Here is a 20,466-nt window from a genome sequence, read left to right as displayed (position 1 = left end):
ATGCCCACCAATCCTTTCCGCCTCCAGGTTTTCCCGAACTGTGGTCACATGGCCACCAATCCATTCCCCCTTAAGGTGTTCCAAACTGTGGTCACATGCCCACCAATCCTTTCCGCCTCCAGGTGTTCCGAACTGTGGTCACATGGCCACCAATCCTTTACGCCTCCAGGTGTTCCGAACTGTGGTCACATGGCCAGCAATCCTTTCCGCCTCCAAGTGTTCCGAACTGTGGTCACATGGCCAGCAATCCTTTCCGCCTCCAGGTATTTTGAACTGTGGTCACATGGCCACCAATCCTTCTGCCTCTATTGGTGTTCCGAACTGTGTTCACATGGTCACTGAACCTTTCCGCCTCAGGGTGTTCCAAACTGTGGTCACATGGCCACCAATCCTTTTCGCCTCCAGGTGTTCTGAATTGTTTAAAGGGACATGAGGGTGGAAGGGGAGAGGTTAAATCCTTTTTGCCTTGGAGCTGTAGATTTTTTTATCCATGAGAACCTGTCTTTTCATCTGTCAGTTACCTGCATAATAAATTGAGTGAAAGTCAGAAGAAACTGATGGGAAAATCTTATTGGGTGAATTAGCCAGTGAATCTTTGGTCAATATACCCTTAAATCAAAATAAGGCTTGGAAAATCTGTGTGAAAAATATAATGCATATCTAGTTATACAAGCCTCCATGCATAATCGTAAGATCCTCCAACAATATGCCTCCTTCAAAATCCTTGAAGCCTCAGAGAAAACAAAACATTTCGGGAAACTTTATATCTACATACAGCGAGGAACAGAAGTATTTGAACACCCTGCGTTTTGCAAGTTCTCCCACTTAGAAATCATGGAGGGGTCTGAAATTCACATTGTAGGTGCATTCCCACTCTGAGAGACAGAATTAAAAAAAAAAATTCAGGAAATCACATTGTATGATTTTTAAAGAATTTATGTCTTGCACTGCTGCACATACAGTAAGTATTTGAACACCTGAGAAAATCAGTGTTAATATTTGGTACAGAAGCCTTTGTTTGCAATTACAGAGGTCAGACGTTTCCTGTAGTTCTTGACCAGGTTTGCACTGCAACAGGGATTTTGGCCCACTCCTCCACACAGATCTCCTCTTGATCTGTCAGGTTTCGGGGCTGTCGCTGAGCAACACAGAGTTTCAGCTCCCTCCAAAGATGTTCTATTGAATTTAGGTCTGGAGACTGGCTAGGCCACTCCAAAACCTTGTTATGCTTCTTACGTAGCCACTCCTTGGTTATCCTGGCTGTTTGCTTCGGGTCGTTGTCATGTTGGAAGACCCAGCCACGACCCATCTTCAATGCTCTGACTGAGGGAAGGAGGTTGTTGCTCAAAATCTCAAAATAAATGGCCCCATTCATCCTCTCCTTAATACAGTGCAGTCGTCCTGTCCCCTTCGCAGATAAGCACCCCCAAAGCATGATATTACCACTCCCATGCTTCACAGTAGGGATGGTGTTCTTGGGATGCAACTCATCCTTCTTTTTCCTCCAAACACGATGAGTGACGTTTAGACCAAAACGTTCTACTTTGGTCTCATCTGACCAGATGACTTTCTCCCATGCCTCATCTAGATCATCCAGATGGTCATTGGCAAACTTCAGGCGGGCCTGGACATGTGATGACTTGAGCAGGGGACCCTTCCGTGCAATGCATGATTTGAAACCATGACGGCGTAGTGTTCTACCGACAGTGACCTTTGAAACAGTGGTCCCAGCTCTCTTCATGTCATTGACCAGCTCCTCCCTTGTAGTTCTGGGCTGATTCCTCACCTTTCTTATCATCAGTGATACCCCACGAGGTGAGATCTTGCATGGAGGGAGGGAGACTGACAGTCGTCTTTAGCCTCTTCCATTTTCTAACAATTGCTCCAACAGTTGATCTATTTTCACCAAGCTGCTTGGCAATTGCCCTGTAGCCCTTTCCAGCTTTGTGGGGGTCCACAATTTTGTCTGTGGTGTCTTTTGACAACTCTTTGGTCTTGCCCATGGTAGTACTGGGCGTCTGACTGACTGTGGGGTGGACAGGTGTCTTTAAAGAGCTCAGACAGGTGCTACTAAGTTAGATGAATGAGTGGAGTAGAGGTGGACTTTTTAAAGGCACAGTAACAGGTCTTTGAGAGCCAGAATTCTTGCTGTTTCTTAGGTGTTCAAATACTTATGTTCAGCAGTGCAAGACAAAAAAATTCTTTAAAAATCAAACAATGTGATTTCCTGAATTTTTTTTTTAATTCTGTCTCTCAGAGTGGAAATGCACCTACAATGTGCATTTCAGACCCCTCCATGATTTCTAAGTGGGAGAACTTGCAAAATTGCAGGGTGTTCACATACTTCTGTTCCTCACTGTATATGTTGCGGGAATGTATGGATTAACCTGCATATTACCACAACACGTGGCTAAGCACATTGACACATTGCAGTGCCACTCTTTTGAATTGCACCCCAACAAGACAAAGCACATGCACTGCAACATATGGAAACACACCATAGTGCATTGTGGTTTGTGACAGATCCAATTTTTGGGCCTCTTGATGCATCAGAAGCCCATTAATTTCAATGGATTACCCTAATGCAAGCACATCATATGTGTGACAAAATGCACCACAAATGTAAAGGAGCCCTCAAATATTTGTTTCAGCTGTCACTTTCCAACAGAGATACGCTCTAATTGGCTGTTGTAATAAAATAAACACAGTTTATGCTTAGGGATAAAAAGTAAGGATAGACTTAAGCACTGGCTAATGGAAATATATGGTACCAGCGGTGCAAGTCGTTGGTATTGCACTACAAAGAGCTGTATAAAGCCAATATTGGTATGCTCAAACTAAATAAAGTTTTATGCTGTGCATTGGATTAAAGCAGCCTTTCTCAATCTGTTTACCCTGGAAGAACCCTTGAATTAATTTTCAGGTCTTCAAGAACCCTTTATGTAAACCAAAATATTGGGGAGAAGGTCTCTTACATTGGTGGCCAGATGGAACAATTGTAGTCAGACTACAACCCTTACAGACAGCTATAAAGATGATTGGTGTAATGTCACTGGCTCTGCCAAGTGGTGTTGGCCCTGGAACTATGCAGGAACCATCAGGTGAGAGGTCAATCTTCCACAGTTCAAGGAACCCCTTACAACTTCTGGAGGAACTCTAGGGTTCCAAAGAACTTTGTTTGAGAATGGCTGGATTAAAGTGATATGGGCATAGGGAAATACATGAGCTGACATTGCTGACTAAATTTTAAAGGTTCCAGCACCTTTACCCACTTGCTGGCTGCCAACATTTACTGCTGACGAGCGACAGCTCCAGGCTCAGCGACGCTCCTGTACATCGCGACTTACTTCCTGGTTCATGGGCATGCGCCCCCGGCTGTGATTGGACGTAACATACAGTTGCAAGAAAAAGTATGTGAACCCCTTGGGATTACGTGGAGTTTTGCATGAATTGGGCATAAAATGTGCTCTGAACGTCATCTAAGTCACAACAATAGAAGAACACAGTCTGCTGAACATAATACTACACAAACATTAGATGTTGCCATGGTTTAATTGCACATAACATGTAAACATTCACAGTGCAGGGAGGAAAATGTATGTGAGGCCCTAGCTTAATGACTTCTCCCAGAGCTAATTGGAGCCAGGAGTGAGCCAACCTTGACTCCAATCAGTGTGATGATATTGGATGTGTTGCTGACAGCTGTCCTGCCCTTAAAAAACACACACCTGTTTTGGGTTTACTGGTTTCAAGAAGCACGGTCTGATGTGAACCATGCCTCGCAGAAAAGAGCTCTCAGAAGACCTACGATCAGGAATTGTTGACTTGCATGAACCTGGAAAGGGTTACAAAAGTATCTCCAAAAGCCTTGATGTTCATGTGTACACGGTAAGACAGACTGTCTACAAATGGAGAAAGTTTACAACTGTTGCTACTCTCCCTAGGCATGGTCGCCCTGTAAAAATGACTGCAAGAGCACAGCGCAGAATGCTGCATGAGGTAAAGAAGAATCCCAGAGTGTCAGCTAAAGACCTACAGAAATCTCTGGCACATGCTAACATTTTTGTTGACACATCTACAATAAGGAAAACATTAAACAAGAATGGAGAACATGGGAGGACACCACGGAGGAAGCCATTGCTGTCCAAAAAGAATATTGCAGCACGTTTGAAGTTTGCAAAAGAGCACCTGGATGTTCCACAGCACTACTGGCAAAATATACTGTGGACAGATGAATCCAAGATTGAGTTGTTTGGGAAGAACACACAACACTATGTGTGGAGAAAAAAAGGCACAGCACACCAACATCAAAACCTCATCCCCACTGTAAAACATGGCGAAGGGAGCATCATGGTTTGGGGCTGCTTTGCTGCCTCAGGGCCTGGACGGATTGTTGTCATTGATGGGAAAATTAATTCCAGAGTTTATCAAGACATTTTGCAGGAAAATGTATGACCATCTGTCCGCCAACTGAAGCTCCGCAGAGGATGGGTGATGCAACAGGACAATGACCCAAAGCATACAAGTAATTCAACAAAACAATGGCTGCAACAGCACAGAATACTCCTTCTGGAGTGGTCCAGTCAGAGTCCTGACCTCAACCCGATTGAAATGCTGTGGCATGACATTAAGAGAGCGATTCACACCAGACATCCCAAGAATATTGCTACATTGAAACAGTTTTGTGAAGAGGTGTGGTCCAAAATTACTCCAGATCATTGTACAGGTCTGATCTGCAACTACAGGAAACGTTTGGTTGAGGTTATTGCTGCCAAAGGAGGGTCAACCAGTTATTAAGTCCAAAGGTTCACATACTTTTTCCTGCCTGCACTGTGAATGTTTACATGTTATGTGCAATTAAACCATGGCAACATCTAATGTTTGTGTAGTATTATGTTCAGCAGACTGTGTTCTTCTATTGTTGTGACTTAGATGACGTTCAGAGCACATTTTATGCCCAATTCATGCAAAACTCCACGTAATCCCAAGGGGTTCACATACTTTTTCTTGCAACTGTAAGTCTGTCATCAGGTTACAGCCAATGATTTTGGCTGTATACCTGCTGATCAGCTGTGGCTAATTACAGCACAGAGTTCTGTTTTTACAAACACACAGAACAGGGGCAGACTGACAACTCATGGAGCCCCCGGGCAATAGGGGATCATGGGGCCCCTGTGTCCTTGCCCACACTTAAAAAAGTCTATAAAAAAGGTACCAGGGGCATTTCATGGGGCCCCCTACTGACCCCGGGCCCTCGGGCAGTGCCCGAGTGCTCGAATGGTCAGTCCGCCCCTGACACAGAACACTGATCACAGAACAGCGATCTGGTTGTTTCCTCTCCCTGAAACTCTGAGTTCAGGAAAAAAAGAGAGCCAAGGCCCATGAGTAATAGCAGCACACATACACTTTATGGAGAAAGCCTTATGGCACCTCTGCGTCCAACCGTGGTGAGTGGGCCAAAAACCGTCAGAGGGCGTAGCTGGAGCAACGGCTAAGGCCATCCTACACATCTGACTCTTTGGGTCATCTGAGTGGCGTACGTCCCTTCACAACACACACACACTTGTTAGGCAGAAGCAGGAGCCGCGAGAGAGCTGGTAAGGTGCATAACCGGGGCATGGGGCGGGGGGCGGGGGGCAGGGGACTTTACAAAGACGTATAGAAGTGGAAAACCCAGATACTCCTGCGCTTGGCGGTGAACTCAATGTCATTAGGACCTCATTAAAAAATCCCTCAAAGGACCGGGGAGTCCAAAAATGACTTTACAAAGACACCGTCACTATGGCCTGCATGGGCAATGAGTCTCATTAAAGCAAGAACTATGTCCATGCAGGCCACAGCAACTGGTTCATTTTTGCTGCCTATTTTCACCAACCCTCCAGCTGCAAGGGTAACCAAGGCTCATAGGTGGCTCCTCAACGCTGTTGCATGAAAAAATTTAAGAAAAATAGGTAGTTTTCCTAAATGACTTTCACCTTCTCCAGCATTGGGAAATATGGGGTGGAATCTGCGTCCAATGGGTAGCTATAACACATCCTTCCTTCGTGCTAGTTATATTTTTCACCTGCCCATAACCGATATTTGTTGAGCAGATGGCAGACTGGCACCATTTACCGCTGAGCTCGGCTCCATGCCCGCTCCCGTCTACCTTCCTCCAGCACATAGTAACCACCTCTGCTGGCGCTGGGCTACTTATTCATGCTAAAAATTCTCCAGGAAATGAATGGGAACCTGTCACTGGCCCAGAATAGACAAAACAATTTTTATCCAGAATCCAACTACATCTGGAACCAGGTGACCCACATCCGTGTTCTTGCTTTTTTTCCCACACGAAGATGCAAAAACATCCGGCCAGATGCAAAATATGTTTTTTAAATAAAAATGAAATACAGAAAAAAATTATCCCTGGAACAAAGATATAACTATATCCTATTTCTTCCAAATCTGATAACAAATGAAAACTTAAATTCCTGCCAAACATCTTAATACACAAATGAAACACAAAACGCGTGATTTGTTTGATCTGCTTTTCTTGCCAAAATTGGGATTAATTTTCGGGTGATATCACTTTCTCTTTTATACTTAAAGTGGTTGTAAATCCTTACGTATACCCAGTGAAGTGACTGGCCTCAGGTGATACGCAGAGACAAAACAAATCCTTCTACATAAGTTGCACCTGATATTTTGCAGCCCTCTCTCCTCTACAGCTCTTACAAAGTCCAGAATTTATATAGTTTGTCTGAGCTTTCAGAAATCAGGGGGCGGGAAACTGAAGTTACACTCTGCAGAGCTCTGAGAGCTGATTGGAGGGAAGGGACACACCCTCCTTCACATAGAAGGCAGAACAGAGCTGAGGCTGTCAACCACAGGCTGTGTGTTAGAGGTCCCTCCCCTGTCACCTTTATTCCCTTGGTGTCAGGAAAACTTATCAGAAGAGACTCATGCAGATAGCAGAGGAATGAAGAAGCAGACAGGAATGACTGTTAGTGCTCTGGACCGAGACACGTACACGCTTTAGAGGGATGTGCTTTGTTCATATTTCATGTCTGAGGTTTACAACCACTTTAAAGTAGATGCAGGGTGGATTTGCTTTAAACCAAATTGATTTAAATCCTGATTGAAATCACTAGTGAAAAGGCTTTATTTAAATCATAATTTTTAAAGACCAACTGTCATCAACCTGGTCTCAAAATATCAACTAAATCACTCTCTTCGATCCTCCCAAGACCTTCTGCTCTCTAGTTCCTGTGTCACCTCCTCCCATGCTCGCCTCCAGGACTTCTCCCGAGCTTCTCCCATCTTATGGAACTCCCTACCCCAATCTGTCCGGCTGTCTCCTATTCTATCCACCTTTAGACGATCCCTGAAAACCTTTCTCTTTAAAGAAGCCTATCCTGCTTCTACCTAGTAAACCGCCATTTATTTCCTCCATCAGCTCATCCCCCCTACAGCTATTACCTTCTGTATCACTCAACCCTTCCTCTTAGATTGTAAGCTCTGACGAGCCGGGCCATCTGTTTCCTCTTGTATCAAATTGTATTGTAACTGTAATATCTGCCTTCATTTTGTAAAGCGCTGAGCAAACTGTTGGCGCTATATAAATCCTGTATAATAATACAAAAATAATAATAATCTCTGTCCCTCAGTGGCTCCTCCTCTGACTTGCTGTTGACTCACCGACAGTCCCATTCACTTTAATGGGACGGCTGGTGATGCGGCAGGGACACAACAAGGTGAGGGAGTAGGTGGCAGCAGGTGAGTGGCTGCCCGCTAACAGACACTGCCATGATGGATGGAAAATGACAGGTGCTCTTTAAATGTAAGGTATCCGACTCATTCTTGCTGGTATTTAGAATATTTAATATTTGCAAACCAAGTGAAGGTTTCCTTTTAATAAGCTGTCAGGTTAGTAAAACAGCGATATCAAAACCGATTTTCGGTTAATAGTTTAATCACACATAGCTGGAGAACTACTCAGATTCTATTATTTCATGTTTTTTATTTAATATTTATTTATTTCAGGTACTTATATAGCGCCATCAATTTAGCGCTTTACATATATATTGTACATTCACATCAGTCCCTAACCCTCAACGGGCGTACAATCTAAGGTCCCTAACTCACATTCATACATACACATACTAGGGCCAATTTAGACAGGATCCAATTCACCTACCAGCATGTCTTTGGGGAGTGGGAGGAAACCGGAGTACCCGGAGGAAACCCACGCAGGCACAGGGAGAACATGCAAACTCCAGGCAGGTTTTTTTCTCATGGTTACTGTGAAATTGTGTGAATGCATTAATGCAGTGCATGTTATCTCAGCTTGCAGAGCCTGGATTCATTGAATGAGTTTTCCAAAAATGTAAACATTGCAGAAATACAGCCTCATGATACATAACTAAACTCCATTTCATGCTGAATAAATTCAATTATCAATGTATCTTAAATAGAAAACTATCTTTAGATTGGAGTAAAAACCTAACGCATTTTATTAAAATAAATTTGATAAAAATAAAAAAAAATCCAATTTAAATTTAAAAAATCAGATTTTTAAAAAAAAAAAAATTTTTAAATCCATGATTTTTATCCACCCTGAGTAGATGTAACGACAGTACTGTAAATAATTTTTTTTTTTTTAAGTTGACTGCAGGGTAAAAGCAAAAATGCTCCATTTCATTGAGACTGCCCCTGCCCTGCAAGGGTTAAATGCTTGTTTAGGTCTAGGGAACTAGGAAAATCAGTTTTACGTACCCAGTGTTCCATTCCCATAGTCTCCTCTTGTAAGACCCATCCCCACAACCTCTTCTCCCCTAAGCTCCAGCAGTTGTATGCCCTCTGATGTCATCAAGACCAATGCAGAGCTCATAGCCCTGCACCGCACTTGAGGACACTGAAGGCCAGTCCATGTATGGACAATAGGGAAGTAGAGGAGAGCAATGGAAAATGCTCTTTGGTCAGGATGGCAGCTTCCTTCTTCCAGGACACCATACCTCATATGCAGGGGCGGACTGACCATTTGGAAACTCGGGCACTGCCCGAGGGCCCTGGGTCAGTAGGGGCCCCATGAGATGCCCCTGGTACATTTTTCATAGGCTTTTTTGAGTTTGGGCAAGGACACAGGGGCCCCATGATCCCCTATTGCCCGGGGGCCCCATGAGTTGTCAGTCCGCCCCTGCTCATATGCCCTTCTCTTTCGTCAGCATGGTCACATGGCTGTGCTGACCGATGAGTACTTTCCATTGTGAGCTTACTCCAGGGCTGCGTCAATGCAAATGACTGCAATACTAACTTAGCATATTGGCATGATAGCCAGGAAACTAGCACTTGCAGAAGTAAGTCAGCAATAACAGGGTTTGTATTTCCCCCAGGGCAGGTTTTCTTTAAAGCTTCACTCTAGGCAAACAGCTAAATCCAAAGATAAAATGCATACATGGGGGCTGTATTACCAGCCAAAGGATTTGCCCTTCTGTCCATCCACTCCTGAGATTTACACAGTTCTGTCACACAGCACAGTCCAGTCTTACAGGGCAGGAGACCTGAATTTTCTTTGCTGCAGTTTAAGGAATGTTTAGGCTTGTGGTTGGGGGGTGGTAAGAATGAAGCTATTTTAACCCTCCTCCAAGATGCAAAGGCAGTGGACGGGGCGTTCATGTGCTGCTGCTGTGATGCTTTGGTTTGTGGCCATTGTTGCAAGAATGACCATCTTGTTGTGTGTATATATATATATACATACACAGTTGCAAGAAAAAGTATGTGAACCCCTTGGGATTACGTGGAGTTTTGCATGAATTGGGCATAAAATGTGCTCTGAACATCATCTAAGTCACAACAATAGAAGAACACAGTCTGCTGAACATAATACTACACAAACATTAGATGTTGCCATGGTTTAATTGCACATAACATGTAAACATTCACAGTGCAGGGAGGAAAAAGTATGTGAGGCCCTAGCTTAATGACTTCTCCCAGAGCTAATTGGAGCCAGGAGTGAGCCAACCTTGACTCCAATCAGTGTGATGATATTGGATGTGTTGCTGACAACTGTCCTGCCCTTAAAAAACACACACCTGTTTTGGGTTTACTGGTTTCAAGAAGCACTTTCTGATGTGAACCATGCCTCGCAGTAAAGAGCTCTCAGAAGACCTACGATCAGACATAAATAGATAGATAATATACAATATATAAAATATATATATATACATACACACAGTATATATTATATATATATATATATATATATAATCCCCCCCCCCCCCCCCATCGTGCTTGGCAGTTGCTTTTTATTCAAATGGAGCACACCGCAATGAATGAGGTTGCGGCATCATGCTGTGCCAACATATCGCTTCTTCATTGCCTGTCAAATGCCTATAAAAAGCGATCCGATCATTTTTCAGAGGCACAGCATTCCTGCCACACATCTAAACTTAGCCATCCCGTACAGGGATTTTTTCTCCCTCACCTGTGAGTGGACAGTGACGGAGAAGCAGAAGACTGATGAGTTAATCTCTCTGTCACTGTGCTCCCTCCAGACAAGTTACCTTTCAATAGAACAGGAGGGTAAGGGACGAAGTTGCAGCTAACATACAATCCAATGAGATCGCCAAACAAATGTCCAAGAGACCTAGATAATTTATTGATAAAAATTGATTGAAAGCAGAATAAATCCAATGCGTTTTGGGGGCCAAACACACTCCAACCTTCATCAGGGCTATCCTTAGATGTGGTGATACCCCTAGTGGGGGTCCCACTTCAAAGGTAATTTTTGGCTGGTGCCCGAATTGGGACTTGAAATATAGACAAGTTTGACCTTTGGGTAGAACAGGAGGGCAAGGGACAAAGTTTCAACTTAGGACACACTGCTCCAGGGACAGGGCCCGGATAGAGATCTGTTTCCTCGTAGCTGGTTTATGCAATGAATGACTTCGTCCAAATCAAACAAGAGAAAATTTTACAGAACGCCCGAGACTGTTTATTATACAGTAAATCAGGGTTCTGCTTCCAGACACATAACTTGTTTCCTTACATCGCCTCCTCCTTCCATTCTCTCTCTCCTCAGCTTGCAGTCTCTGCCACGTGTGTTGAGTCAGACCCAAAACTTTCAACTGCAAAGCTGAGAGCCTCAAGCTGCCTTTCCTTGCACAAGATAAACTGTCATTGTCAAAAGTGTCAGAAACTGTTTCTGCAAACACTTGACATTTCAGAAAACTTTGGAAGGGGTCAACGTATCTCAACCAGTTTAAACCCAATGCGATTTGCCACCATGTGATGTAGAACTACAATGCTCAAGAGGAGTCAAACTAATCAACTGTGAACGTTTTTTACTAAGTCTTTCAATCAAAACTTTTCTTTTAATGGATACTAGTCATAGTGATTTTACAGCAGCCCCCTTGGGCTATGACTAGGAGCTTCCGAGTGTTGAGGAACTATAGGTCTCAAAGTTCCCTGCACAATGATTCTGCAAACACCTAACGAAACTTCTCTGTAGATCAGTGGTAACCTGATTATGCAATTATAGTTGTCCTGAAACTGAAAGTTTGTCAAGTATCAAGGAACAGCAAGTCTCAGCATTGCCTGGCCAAGGTATCATCAGGTTAGCCAGATCAAGTTATTATCGTCATAACATTTTAGCAAACTGACCTCTAGCCTATAGCATATTTCAAAAACATTTTCTAGGTCCCATGTTTGCAGTTGTTATAAAAAAAGCAAGTCAGCTTCAGAGAAACTACAAGTCTCAGCATGGTTTTGAAGTTGGCATTTCAAAGCTGGTAAGTCTTTATCAACAGGGCTTTCAGATGGGTAAAAGCTGAATATCTGCCTACCAAATGGTTTAATCCTACTAAAAAGCAAATTAACTGTCAAGAAACTGCAAGTCTCAGCATGCTTTAGTAGTTGACATCTCAAAGCGTCCTCATCAACTTGGCTTTCAGATACGTAAAAGCTGAAGCTCTACATACACGTATACTAATAAAAAGCAAGTCACCTGTTGAGAAACTACAGGTCTCAGCATGCTTTGCAGTTGGGAACTCAAAGCTGGTAGGTCCTCATCAATTGGGCTTTCACATGGGTAAACTTTTATGATCTACCAATTGGTTAATTCCTCTTAGAAAGCAAGTCACCTTTTGAAAAACCACAAGTCTCAGCATGCTTTTGCAGTTGGCATCTCAAAGCTCTGTTAGCCTAAAGCTCCCTCAACTCAAAGTGTTCTCATCAACAGGGCTTTCAGATGGGTAAAAGCTGAATATCTGCCTACTAATTGGTTTAATCCCACTAAAAAGCAAATTAACTGTCAAGAAACTGCAAGTCTCAGCATGCTTTTGCAGTTGACATCTCAAAGCGTCCTCATCAACTCGGCTTTCAGATAAGTAAAAGCTGAAGATCTACCTACACGTATACTAATAAAAAGCAAGCTCTGTTAGCCTAAAACCCCCTCAAGTCAAACTGTTCTCATCATCTGGGCTTTCAGATGGGTAAAAGCTGAAGTTCTACCTGGCCATTGGTTTAATTCCATTAAAAAGCAAGTCACCTGTTGAGAAGCTACGGATCTCAGCCTACTTTTGCAAATGGCATCTCAAAGCTGGTAGGTACTCATCAACTGGGCTTTCAGATGGGTAAAAGCTGAAGATCTACCTGCAAATTGGTTTATACCTATTAAAAAGCAAGTCAACTGAATGCTCGTCAGGTATCAAGGAACAGCAAGTCTCAGCATTGCCCGGCCAAGGTATTATCGGGTTAGCCAGATCAGATTACTATCGTCATAAAAATTTAGCAAATTGACCTCTATAGCATACTTCAAATACATTTTCTTTTAGATAACATTTAGGTTACATGTTTGTAGCTGTCATGAGAAAGCAAGCCAACTGTCAAGAAACCACAAGTCTCAGCATGCTTTTTCAGTTGGCATCTTATAGCTCCCTTATCCAAAAGCTCCCTCAACTCAAAGTGTCCTTATCGACTGGGCTTTTGGATGGGTAAAAGCTGAAGTTCTACCTACACTTTGGTTTAATTCTAATATAAAGCAAACCACCTGTTCAGAAACTACAGGTCTCAGCATACTTTTGTAGTTGACATCTCAAAGCTGGAAGGTCCTTATCAACTGGGCTTTCAGATAAGTACAAGCTGAAGATCTATCTGCACATTGGTTTAATCCTATGAAACAGCAAGTCAACTGAAAGTTCATCAGGTATCAAGGAACAGCAAGTCTCAGCATTGCCTGGCCAAGGTATTATCAGGTTACTATCGTCATAAAATTTTAGCAAATTGACCTCTATAGCATACTTCAAAAACATTTTCTTTTAGATAAACATTTAGGCTACATGTTTGTAGCTGTCATGAGAAAGCAAGCCAACTGTCGAGAAACTACAAGCCTCAGCATGCTTTTTTAGTTGGCATCTTAAAGCGCCCTTATCTGAAAGCTCCCTCAACTCAAAGTGTCCTTATCAACTGGGCTTTTGGATGGATAAAAGCTGAAGTTCTACCTTCACTTTGGTTTAATTCTTTTAAAAAGCAAGTCAACTGTTGAGAAACTACAGGTCTCAGCATACTTTTGCAATTGACATATCAAAGCTAGCAGGTCCTCCTCAATTGGGCTTTCAGATGGGTACAAGCTAAAGATCTACCTACACATTGGTATAATTCTATTTACTAAGCAAATCACATTTTCAGAAACTACAGGTATCAGCATGCTTTTGCGGTTGGTATCTCAAAGCTGGTAGGTCATCCTCAACTGGGCTTTCAGATGAGTAAAAGCTGAAGATCTACCTACACATTGATATAATTCTATTACAGAGAAAATTTGGGAAACTACAAGTATCAGCATACTTTTGCAGTTGGCATCTCAAATCCGGTAGGACCTCACCAAGCAGGCTTTCAGATGGATAGGTGTGTAGATGAAGATCTACCTGCTAACTTATATTTATTAGGTAAAATAGTAAAAGGAGTCATTACAAACTCCAAAGTTGTACCCAGGGGCGGACTGACAACTCATGGGGCCCCAGGGCAATAGGAGATCATGGGGCCCCTGTGTCCTTGCCCAAACTCAAAAAAGCCTATGAAAAAGGTACCAGGGGCATCTCGTGAGGCCCCCTACTGACCCCGGGCCCTTGGGCAGTGCCCGAGTTTCCAAATGGTCAGTCCGCCCCTGGTTGTACCACAGCATCCCATCAAATTTATTTTTTTCTCCACCAGTACAAAGCGGCTTCCTACTGCTTGAGGTGGCCTTCTGAAATAAAGCCACCATTATAGGTTTCATACAGATGCAGTTACCAAATTACCTTTTACCTGAACTTTGACAGCTTCTTCTATCATTTGGAGCAGGTCACCCTTCATTACAGGTGTGCTCTCCAAGTCCCCTATCAAGTTACACCTTCATAACTTTCCAAAACTTGCCACCAGCCAACCCATGGTCCTTTTGAACTTACCTGACAGATGGAGACAGCTGTTAGAATCCAATATAAGAGGCACCTCATCCCTGGGTAGCGGTGTTAAATGCATTGATTGGAGACAGTTGGAGTTCACTGCAGTGCAGAATCAGTGGTAGGGAGGGATGAGGTTGCACACCATCCCAGCTGATCCATACATAAAAGCATTGATGGCCTTTTGTCTCGGTCTTTTTTAAAAAAGGACAGGGGTTGACGTCAGGAGTGAAGACAAGCCCTGTATTTTTTTTTCACTCCTGCCTTTCCATTCTCTTCCCCCCACCTCCTGCATGCTCTGCAAGGTTTGGCTGTGTCTGAAGAATCATTAAAGGAATAGTCCTAGGACAAATCTGTATCTGTGGCAGTTCCAGCCCCCTGTGGAAGTGATGAATGCATAGACAATACCGCACTGACTGACACACAGCAAGAAGTATTTAGTACACTCACCCAGCTACAAAACCAGAACAACTTCTAGGACCGTGGCTTTGACACAGACGGAGTTAATAAAGGCTCTTCGCTTATTCTATGCAGAAATGGCTTTTTTATGGGCGACAAAGTTTCCTTTTAACCAAAAACAGAAGAGAGAGGAGAGCAACGAAAAATCGTCCATAGACCACAGGATCTCTGTACCAAAGTGACTTCAGCATTGCGGGAAAGATTAATTCCCTCCAATTATGAAATTTGTCTGCAGTGGAAAAAAAAATGAATCGTCAAGCAGGAAAAATCATTTAAAGGAAATTTAAAGTTGTACTCCAGGTAGAGATAAAAGACATAAACAAACCACTTGACCTCCGGATGGTTTTACCCCTTCATGACCAGGGCATTTTTTTTTGCTATTCAGCACTGTGCTACTTTAACTGGCAATTTCTCGGTCATGCAATACAGTACCCAAATGAAATGTATATACATTTGTTTTCACACAAATAGAGCTTTCTTTTGGTGTTTTTTTTATTATTTATATAAATATGTATATATATATATATATATATATATATAAAAAGAAAAAACATATTGGAGAAAAAAAAAATTTTCTACTTCCTGTTATAAAACATATCTTAAAAAAAAATCCTAAATTTAGGCCATACTATATTCAGCTACATGTCTTTGGTAAAAAAAAAATCCCAATAAATGTATATTATTGGTTTGTGTGAAAGTTATAGCATCTACAATCTAGGCACGGGTGTCAAACTGGCAGCCCTCCAGCTGTTGCCAAACTAAAAGTCCCATGAGGCATTGCAAGATTGACAATTACAAGCATGACTCTCAAAGGCAGAGGCATGATGGGACTTGTAGTTTTGCAACATCTGGAGAGCCGCCAGTTTGACACCCCTGAATTCTATGGCATATATACTTGAATTTACACAGCTGTGATGCTATTCTGGTGATGGTGGTGATCAGCGACTTACAGTGGGACATTGATAGCGTGGAGGGCAATTTGGCGCTAGCAGACCCTTGCTGGGAGGTACACTAACTGACTGATATCAATAGTGTCCCTTGTGACAGCAATAGGCAGTGACAGGTACTCTTTATGGAGAGATCTGGGATCTATTACACCTCAGATGTCTCCTCTGCCCTAAAAGCACCTGGACACACCATGATCGGTGTGATCAAATGGTTTCAAGATTTGAATACGGCGCTGTTTACTTCACCGGAAGTGACAATAGTGCTCATCATTTCCGGTTTTCTATACCATAGAACTCATCGAAGACCTTCTGGTCTTCCATGGGTTCTATGGTAAACTGGAAGAACCACCAGCTTCAGTTCTGGGTTCTCTGGTGGGAAAGAGATCCCGAAGACCTTCTGGTCTTCCATGGGTTCTATGGTAAACCGGAGGAATCACCAGCTTCAGTTCTGGGATCTCTGGTGGGACAGAGATCCCAAAGACCTCCTGGTGTTCCATTGGTTCTATGGTAAACTGGAGGAACCACCAGCTTCAGTCCTGGGTTCTCCGGTGGGACAGAGATCCCAAAGACCTTCTGGTCTTCCATGGGTTCTATGGTAAACCGGAGGAATCACCAGCTTCAGTTCTGGGTTCTCTGGTGGGACAGAGATCCCGAAGACCTTCTGGACTTCCATGGGATCTATGGTAAAGCGCAGGAACCCTCAGCTTCAGTTCTGGGATCTCTGGTGGGATAGAGATCCCAAAGACCTTCTGGTCTTCCATGGGTTATATGGTAAACTGGTGGAACCACAAGCTTCAGTCCTGGGTTCTCCAGTGGGACAGAGATCCGGGTGAAGCACCGCCGGATGGCAGGAGGATGGGGAGACCCCTCTCGCCACTTGTAAAAGCAACCCAGTGGCTCAATAACCACTCAGATGGGTTTTAAAAAATAAAATACCAGGATGATGCTTGTAACTGCAGGCATCATCCCCTTACACCACTTAAAAGCCGTAACATATATGTACATTAGGTGGTCTTCAAGTGGCTTTGCAGCAGGGAGGCCACATGAATTGGAACCCGTAAGACAGTGGCAATCACAGTAATGGAGGAGACTAGACTTCAGCTAAGCTGCTCCTCATTAATGGGTACCAAGGAAATCACTCGAAGCATAAAATACAACAGAAGCACCAACCCAAAAGGGTAAATGGTTCTAGAGCACCATAACATAAAACATCCAACGCGTTTCAGGGGCTCACAGCACACTCCCTTCAGCAGGGCTCTGAAAACTTTGGTAAATCTCATTAGATTTAGATGATCTCAATTAGATGATCAGACAGACTTTTACTTCGTCGGTAACAAGCAAAAATAATTGGTAGTGTATGTCAGCATGGATTGGGGCAGCCAACCCCTGTCTCTCCCTACACCAATAGATACAAAAAAAAAAAAAAAAGTCCACCTGACCCTTTGTTAAAGATCCCTGAGCCCTGATGAAGAGGGTGCGTTGTGAGCCCACCAGAAACGCGTTGGCTGTAGTGTGCTATAGAGTCTGTAAATTTGTTCTTAATGTATATGTGCATCAGGAATGAATGGCAATGTACCAGAATGCACATAAACCATCGGGTGTTTAACCTCCTCGGCGGTCTGATTATTTCCGATTTTTTGTGCTGAAAGCGGTACCATTTTTTTGCATGGAAATATGTAGTTTTTTATTGTAGGCTGTAATTTTTAGGAATAACTCACTGAAATCTGTCCGAACAAGAGTCTAGTAAACATTCCGGATATGATAAAACTTGAAACACGAAATCATAAATTATTATTTAATAAATAATTATAAAAAATAATAATATAATAATAATAAATTTAATTCAATAATATAATCAAACCAAAAACACTGAAATTTGAAATACAGAGGCAAATTCGCACATCGCTGAGCAAAGTCGCAAAATTGTTTTCAGTGTCTGATGAGGAATTTCCCCACGAATCATTATCACTCAATTCTGCAAGTGGTTCTGATTTACTATCGCTGTTCTCTAGCCGGTCTAAAACCGATTTTGACGTAAAGGGACGCTTTTTGGACGCCATGGACGTTTCTCAGTTTCCAGGCGGAAAGAACAGTAAAAATGCAGGCAGGGGACAAGACAAAGCAGTAGGGACAAAATGTATGTGAAATGCATTGAAACAGCAATGTTTTACTATGTAATAGTAATTTTTAAAAAAATGATATTTTTTAAAAATTTCAAATTTGCCGCCGGTTCCAGCGCCCGTACGTCCCGAAATCACAGGGACCGGAACACGGAAGGAGATGGCCGGGGACGCTGCAGGGGACACATCGTGGGAGCGCAGGAAAAGGTAAGTGCTGCAGGGACTCCCTGAGCAACGCCGCATGGTATTCCCGAGTGTAGCTCGGGGTTACCGCTTTTGGTACTGAAACTTTACCCCGAGCTACACTCGGGAATACCGCCAGGGAGGTTAATAAGAAATTCATCCTGTGAAACTACATGTACAAACGATGGCAAAACGGAGTGTTACTAGGCTGTGTTCTCTCCAGGTCGAATATTATTCATTCATAAAAATAAATTGTATCGGGAAAACACAATATGACACCCATTAGATGGCGCTAATGACCATAGAAAAATAATTATTAATATGATCGTCAGGTCCATCTAGTGTCCATAACCCAATTTTCCTGATTCACACTGTTCTTGTGAATAAAGAACATCCAACTTGGAGAGACAATAGCCTAGTGACATACAGTTTGTGTTGGTATTCGCACAGAAAGAACGCCCATGAAGTTTTGTGGGAAGAATAGCTCTACACATTTTTTTTATAAATACACCCCTATGGCTGTATATACTCCTTTACAGCTCCATCTTGTGACTATAATGCCATGTTTTCCTGATTCACTCTCGGAAGAACATTCGACTCGGAGAGGAAATAGTCTAATAACATTCAATACACGTGTAGTTTCACAGGAAAAATAGCTCCCCCTTTTTTTCTATATATAAACCCCTATGGCTATATATTCTCCTTTACAGCTCCATCTTGTGACTATAATGCTATGTTTTCCTGATTCACTCTAGGTAGAACATTCAACCTGGAGAGAAAAGAACATTCAATGCACGTGTAGTTTCACAGGACAAATAGTTCTGCGATTTTTTTCTTATAAATAACATTTTTTATAAATACACTCTTAAGGGTATTTATACTTCTTTACAATGATTGTCAGGTCCATCTACTGCCCAGAATACAATGTTTTGGTGATTCACTCAAGGACAAGCATTCGACCTCGAGAAAATTAGCCCAATAACATTCAGTGCACATGCAATTTTGCAGGAAGAAAAGCTCAGCATTTTTTTTAAAAAATACACCCCTGTGGGTATTTCTACCTATTTACTATGATCGTTGGCCACATCTAGTGGCCATAATGCCATGTTTTCCTGATTCACTCTAGGTAGAACATTCAACCTGGAGAGAAAATAGTCTAATAACATTCAAAACACGTGTAGCTTCACAGGACAAATAGCTCCCCCCTTTTTTTTTTATAAATAAACCCCTATGGCTGTATATTATTATTATTATTATTATTATACAGTATTTATAAAGCGCCAATAGTTCGCTCAGCGCTGTACATTACAAAGGGGGACAGAACATGTGACAGAACAATACCAATACAATGTGATACACGAGGGGTTCGAGGGCCCTGTATATACTCCTTTACAGCTCCATCTTGTAACTATAATGCCATGTGTTCCTGATTCACTCTAAGTAGAACATTCAACCTGGAGAGAAAATAACCTAATAACATTCAATGGACTTGCAGTTTCACAGGACAAAGAGCTCTGCAATTTTTTTTTGTAAATACTCTCTTAATGGTATTTATATTTCTTTACAATGATTGTCAGCTCCATCTACTGCCCATAATGCCATGTTTTGGTGAGTCACTCAAGGAAGAGCATTCGACCCTGAGAGAAAAAAAGCCCAATAATATTCGATGCACAAGTAGTTTTGTAGGACAAAAAGCTAAGCGATTTCTTAAAAAATACACCCCTGTGGGTATTTATACCTATTTATTATGATCGTTGGCCACATTTAGTGGCCATAATGCCATGTTTTCCTAGTTCACTCTTGGAAGAACATTCAACTCGGAGAGGAAATAGTCTAATAACATTCAATGCACATGTAGTTTCACAGGACAAATAGCTCTTAAGGGTATTTATACTTCTTTACAATGATTGTCAGCTCCATCTACTGGCCATAATGCCATGTTTTGGTGATTCACTCAAGGAAGAGCATTTAAGCCCGAGAGAAAATTATCCCAATTTCATTCAGTGCACAAGCAGTTTTGCAGGACAAAAAGCTCAGCAATTTTTTTTAAAAGTACAGCTCTGTGGGTATTTATACCTATTTACTATGATAATTGGCTACATCTTGTGGCCATAATGCCATATTTTCCTGATTCACTCTCAGAAGAACATTCGACTCAGAGAGGAAATAGTCTAATAACATTCATTACACATGTAGTTTCACAGGACATATAGCTTCTCCTTTTTTTTTTTTTTTATAAATAAACCCCTATGGCTATACATACTCCTTTACAGCTCCATCTTGTGACTATAATGCCATGTTTTTCTGATTCACTCTAGGTAGAACATTCAACCTGGAGAGAAA

General features: G+C 42.3%; 1 protein-coding gene across 1 annotated transcript in view; it reads right to left on the bottom strand.

Annotated features, from left to right (window-relative positions):
• Positions 1-14,724, bottom strand: part of CCN4 (cellular communication network factor 4) — a 131,208-nt gene extending 116,484 nt beyond the window's left edge. The window contains exon 1 of the mRNA XM_089685947.1: positions 14,421-14,724. Coding sequence (XP_089542073.1) covers positions 14,421-14,468 — 48 coding nt within the window. The 5' untranslated portion in view covers positions 14,469-14,724. The remainder of the gene's footprint in view (positions 1-14,420) is intronic.
• Positions 14,725-20,466: the final 5,742 nt, after the last annotated feature.

The sequence above is a fragment of the Staurois parvus genome, unplaced genomic scaffold, assembly GCF_062004578.1.
Source record: "Staurois parvus isolate SC_StPar_1 unplaced genomic scaffold, SC_StPar_1.0 ptg000389l, whole genome shotgun sequence".
NCBI lineage: Eukaryota > Metazoa > Chordata > Amphibia > Anura > Ranidae > Staurois > Staurois parvus.
The sequence above is the reverse complement of the archived record's forward strand: the minus strand, read 5'-3'. Positions and strand labels throughout refer to the sequence as shown.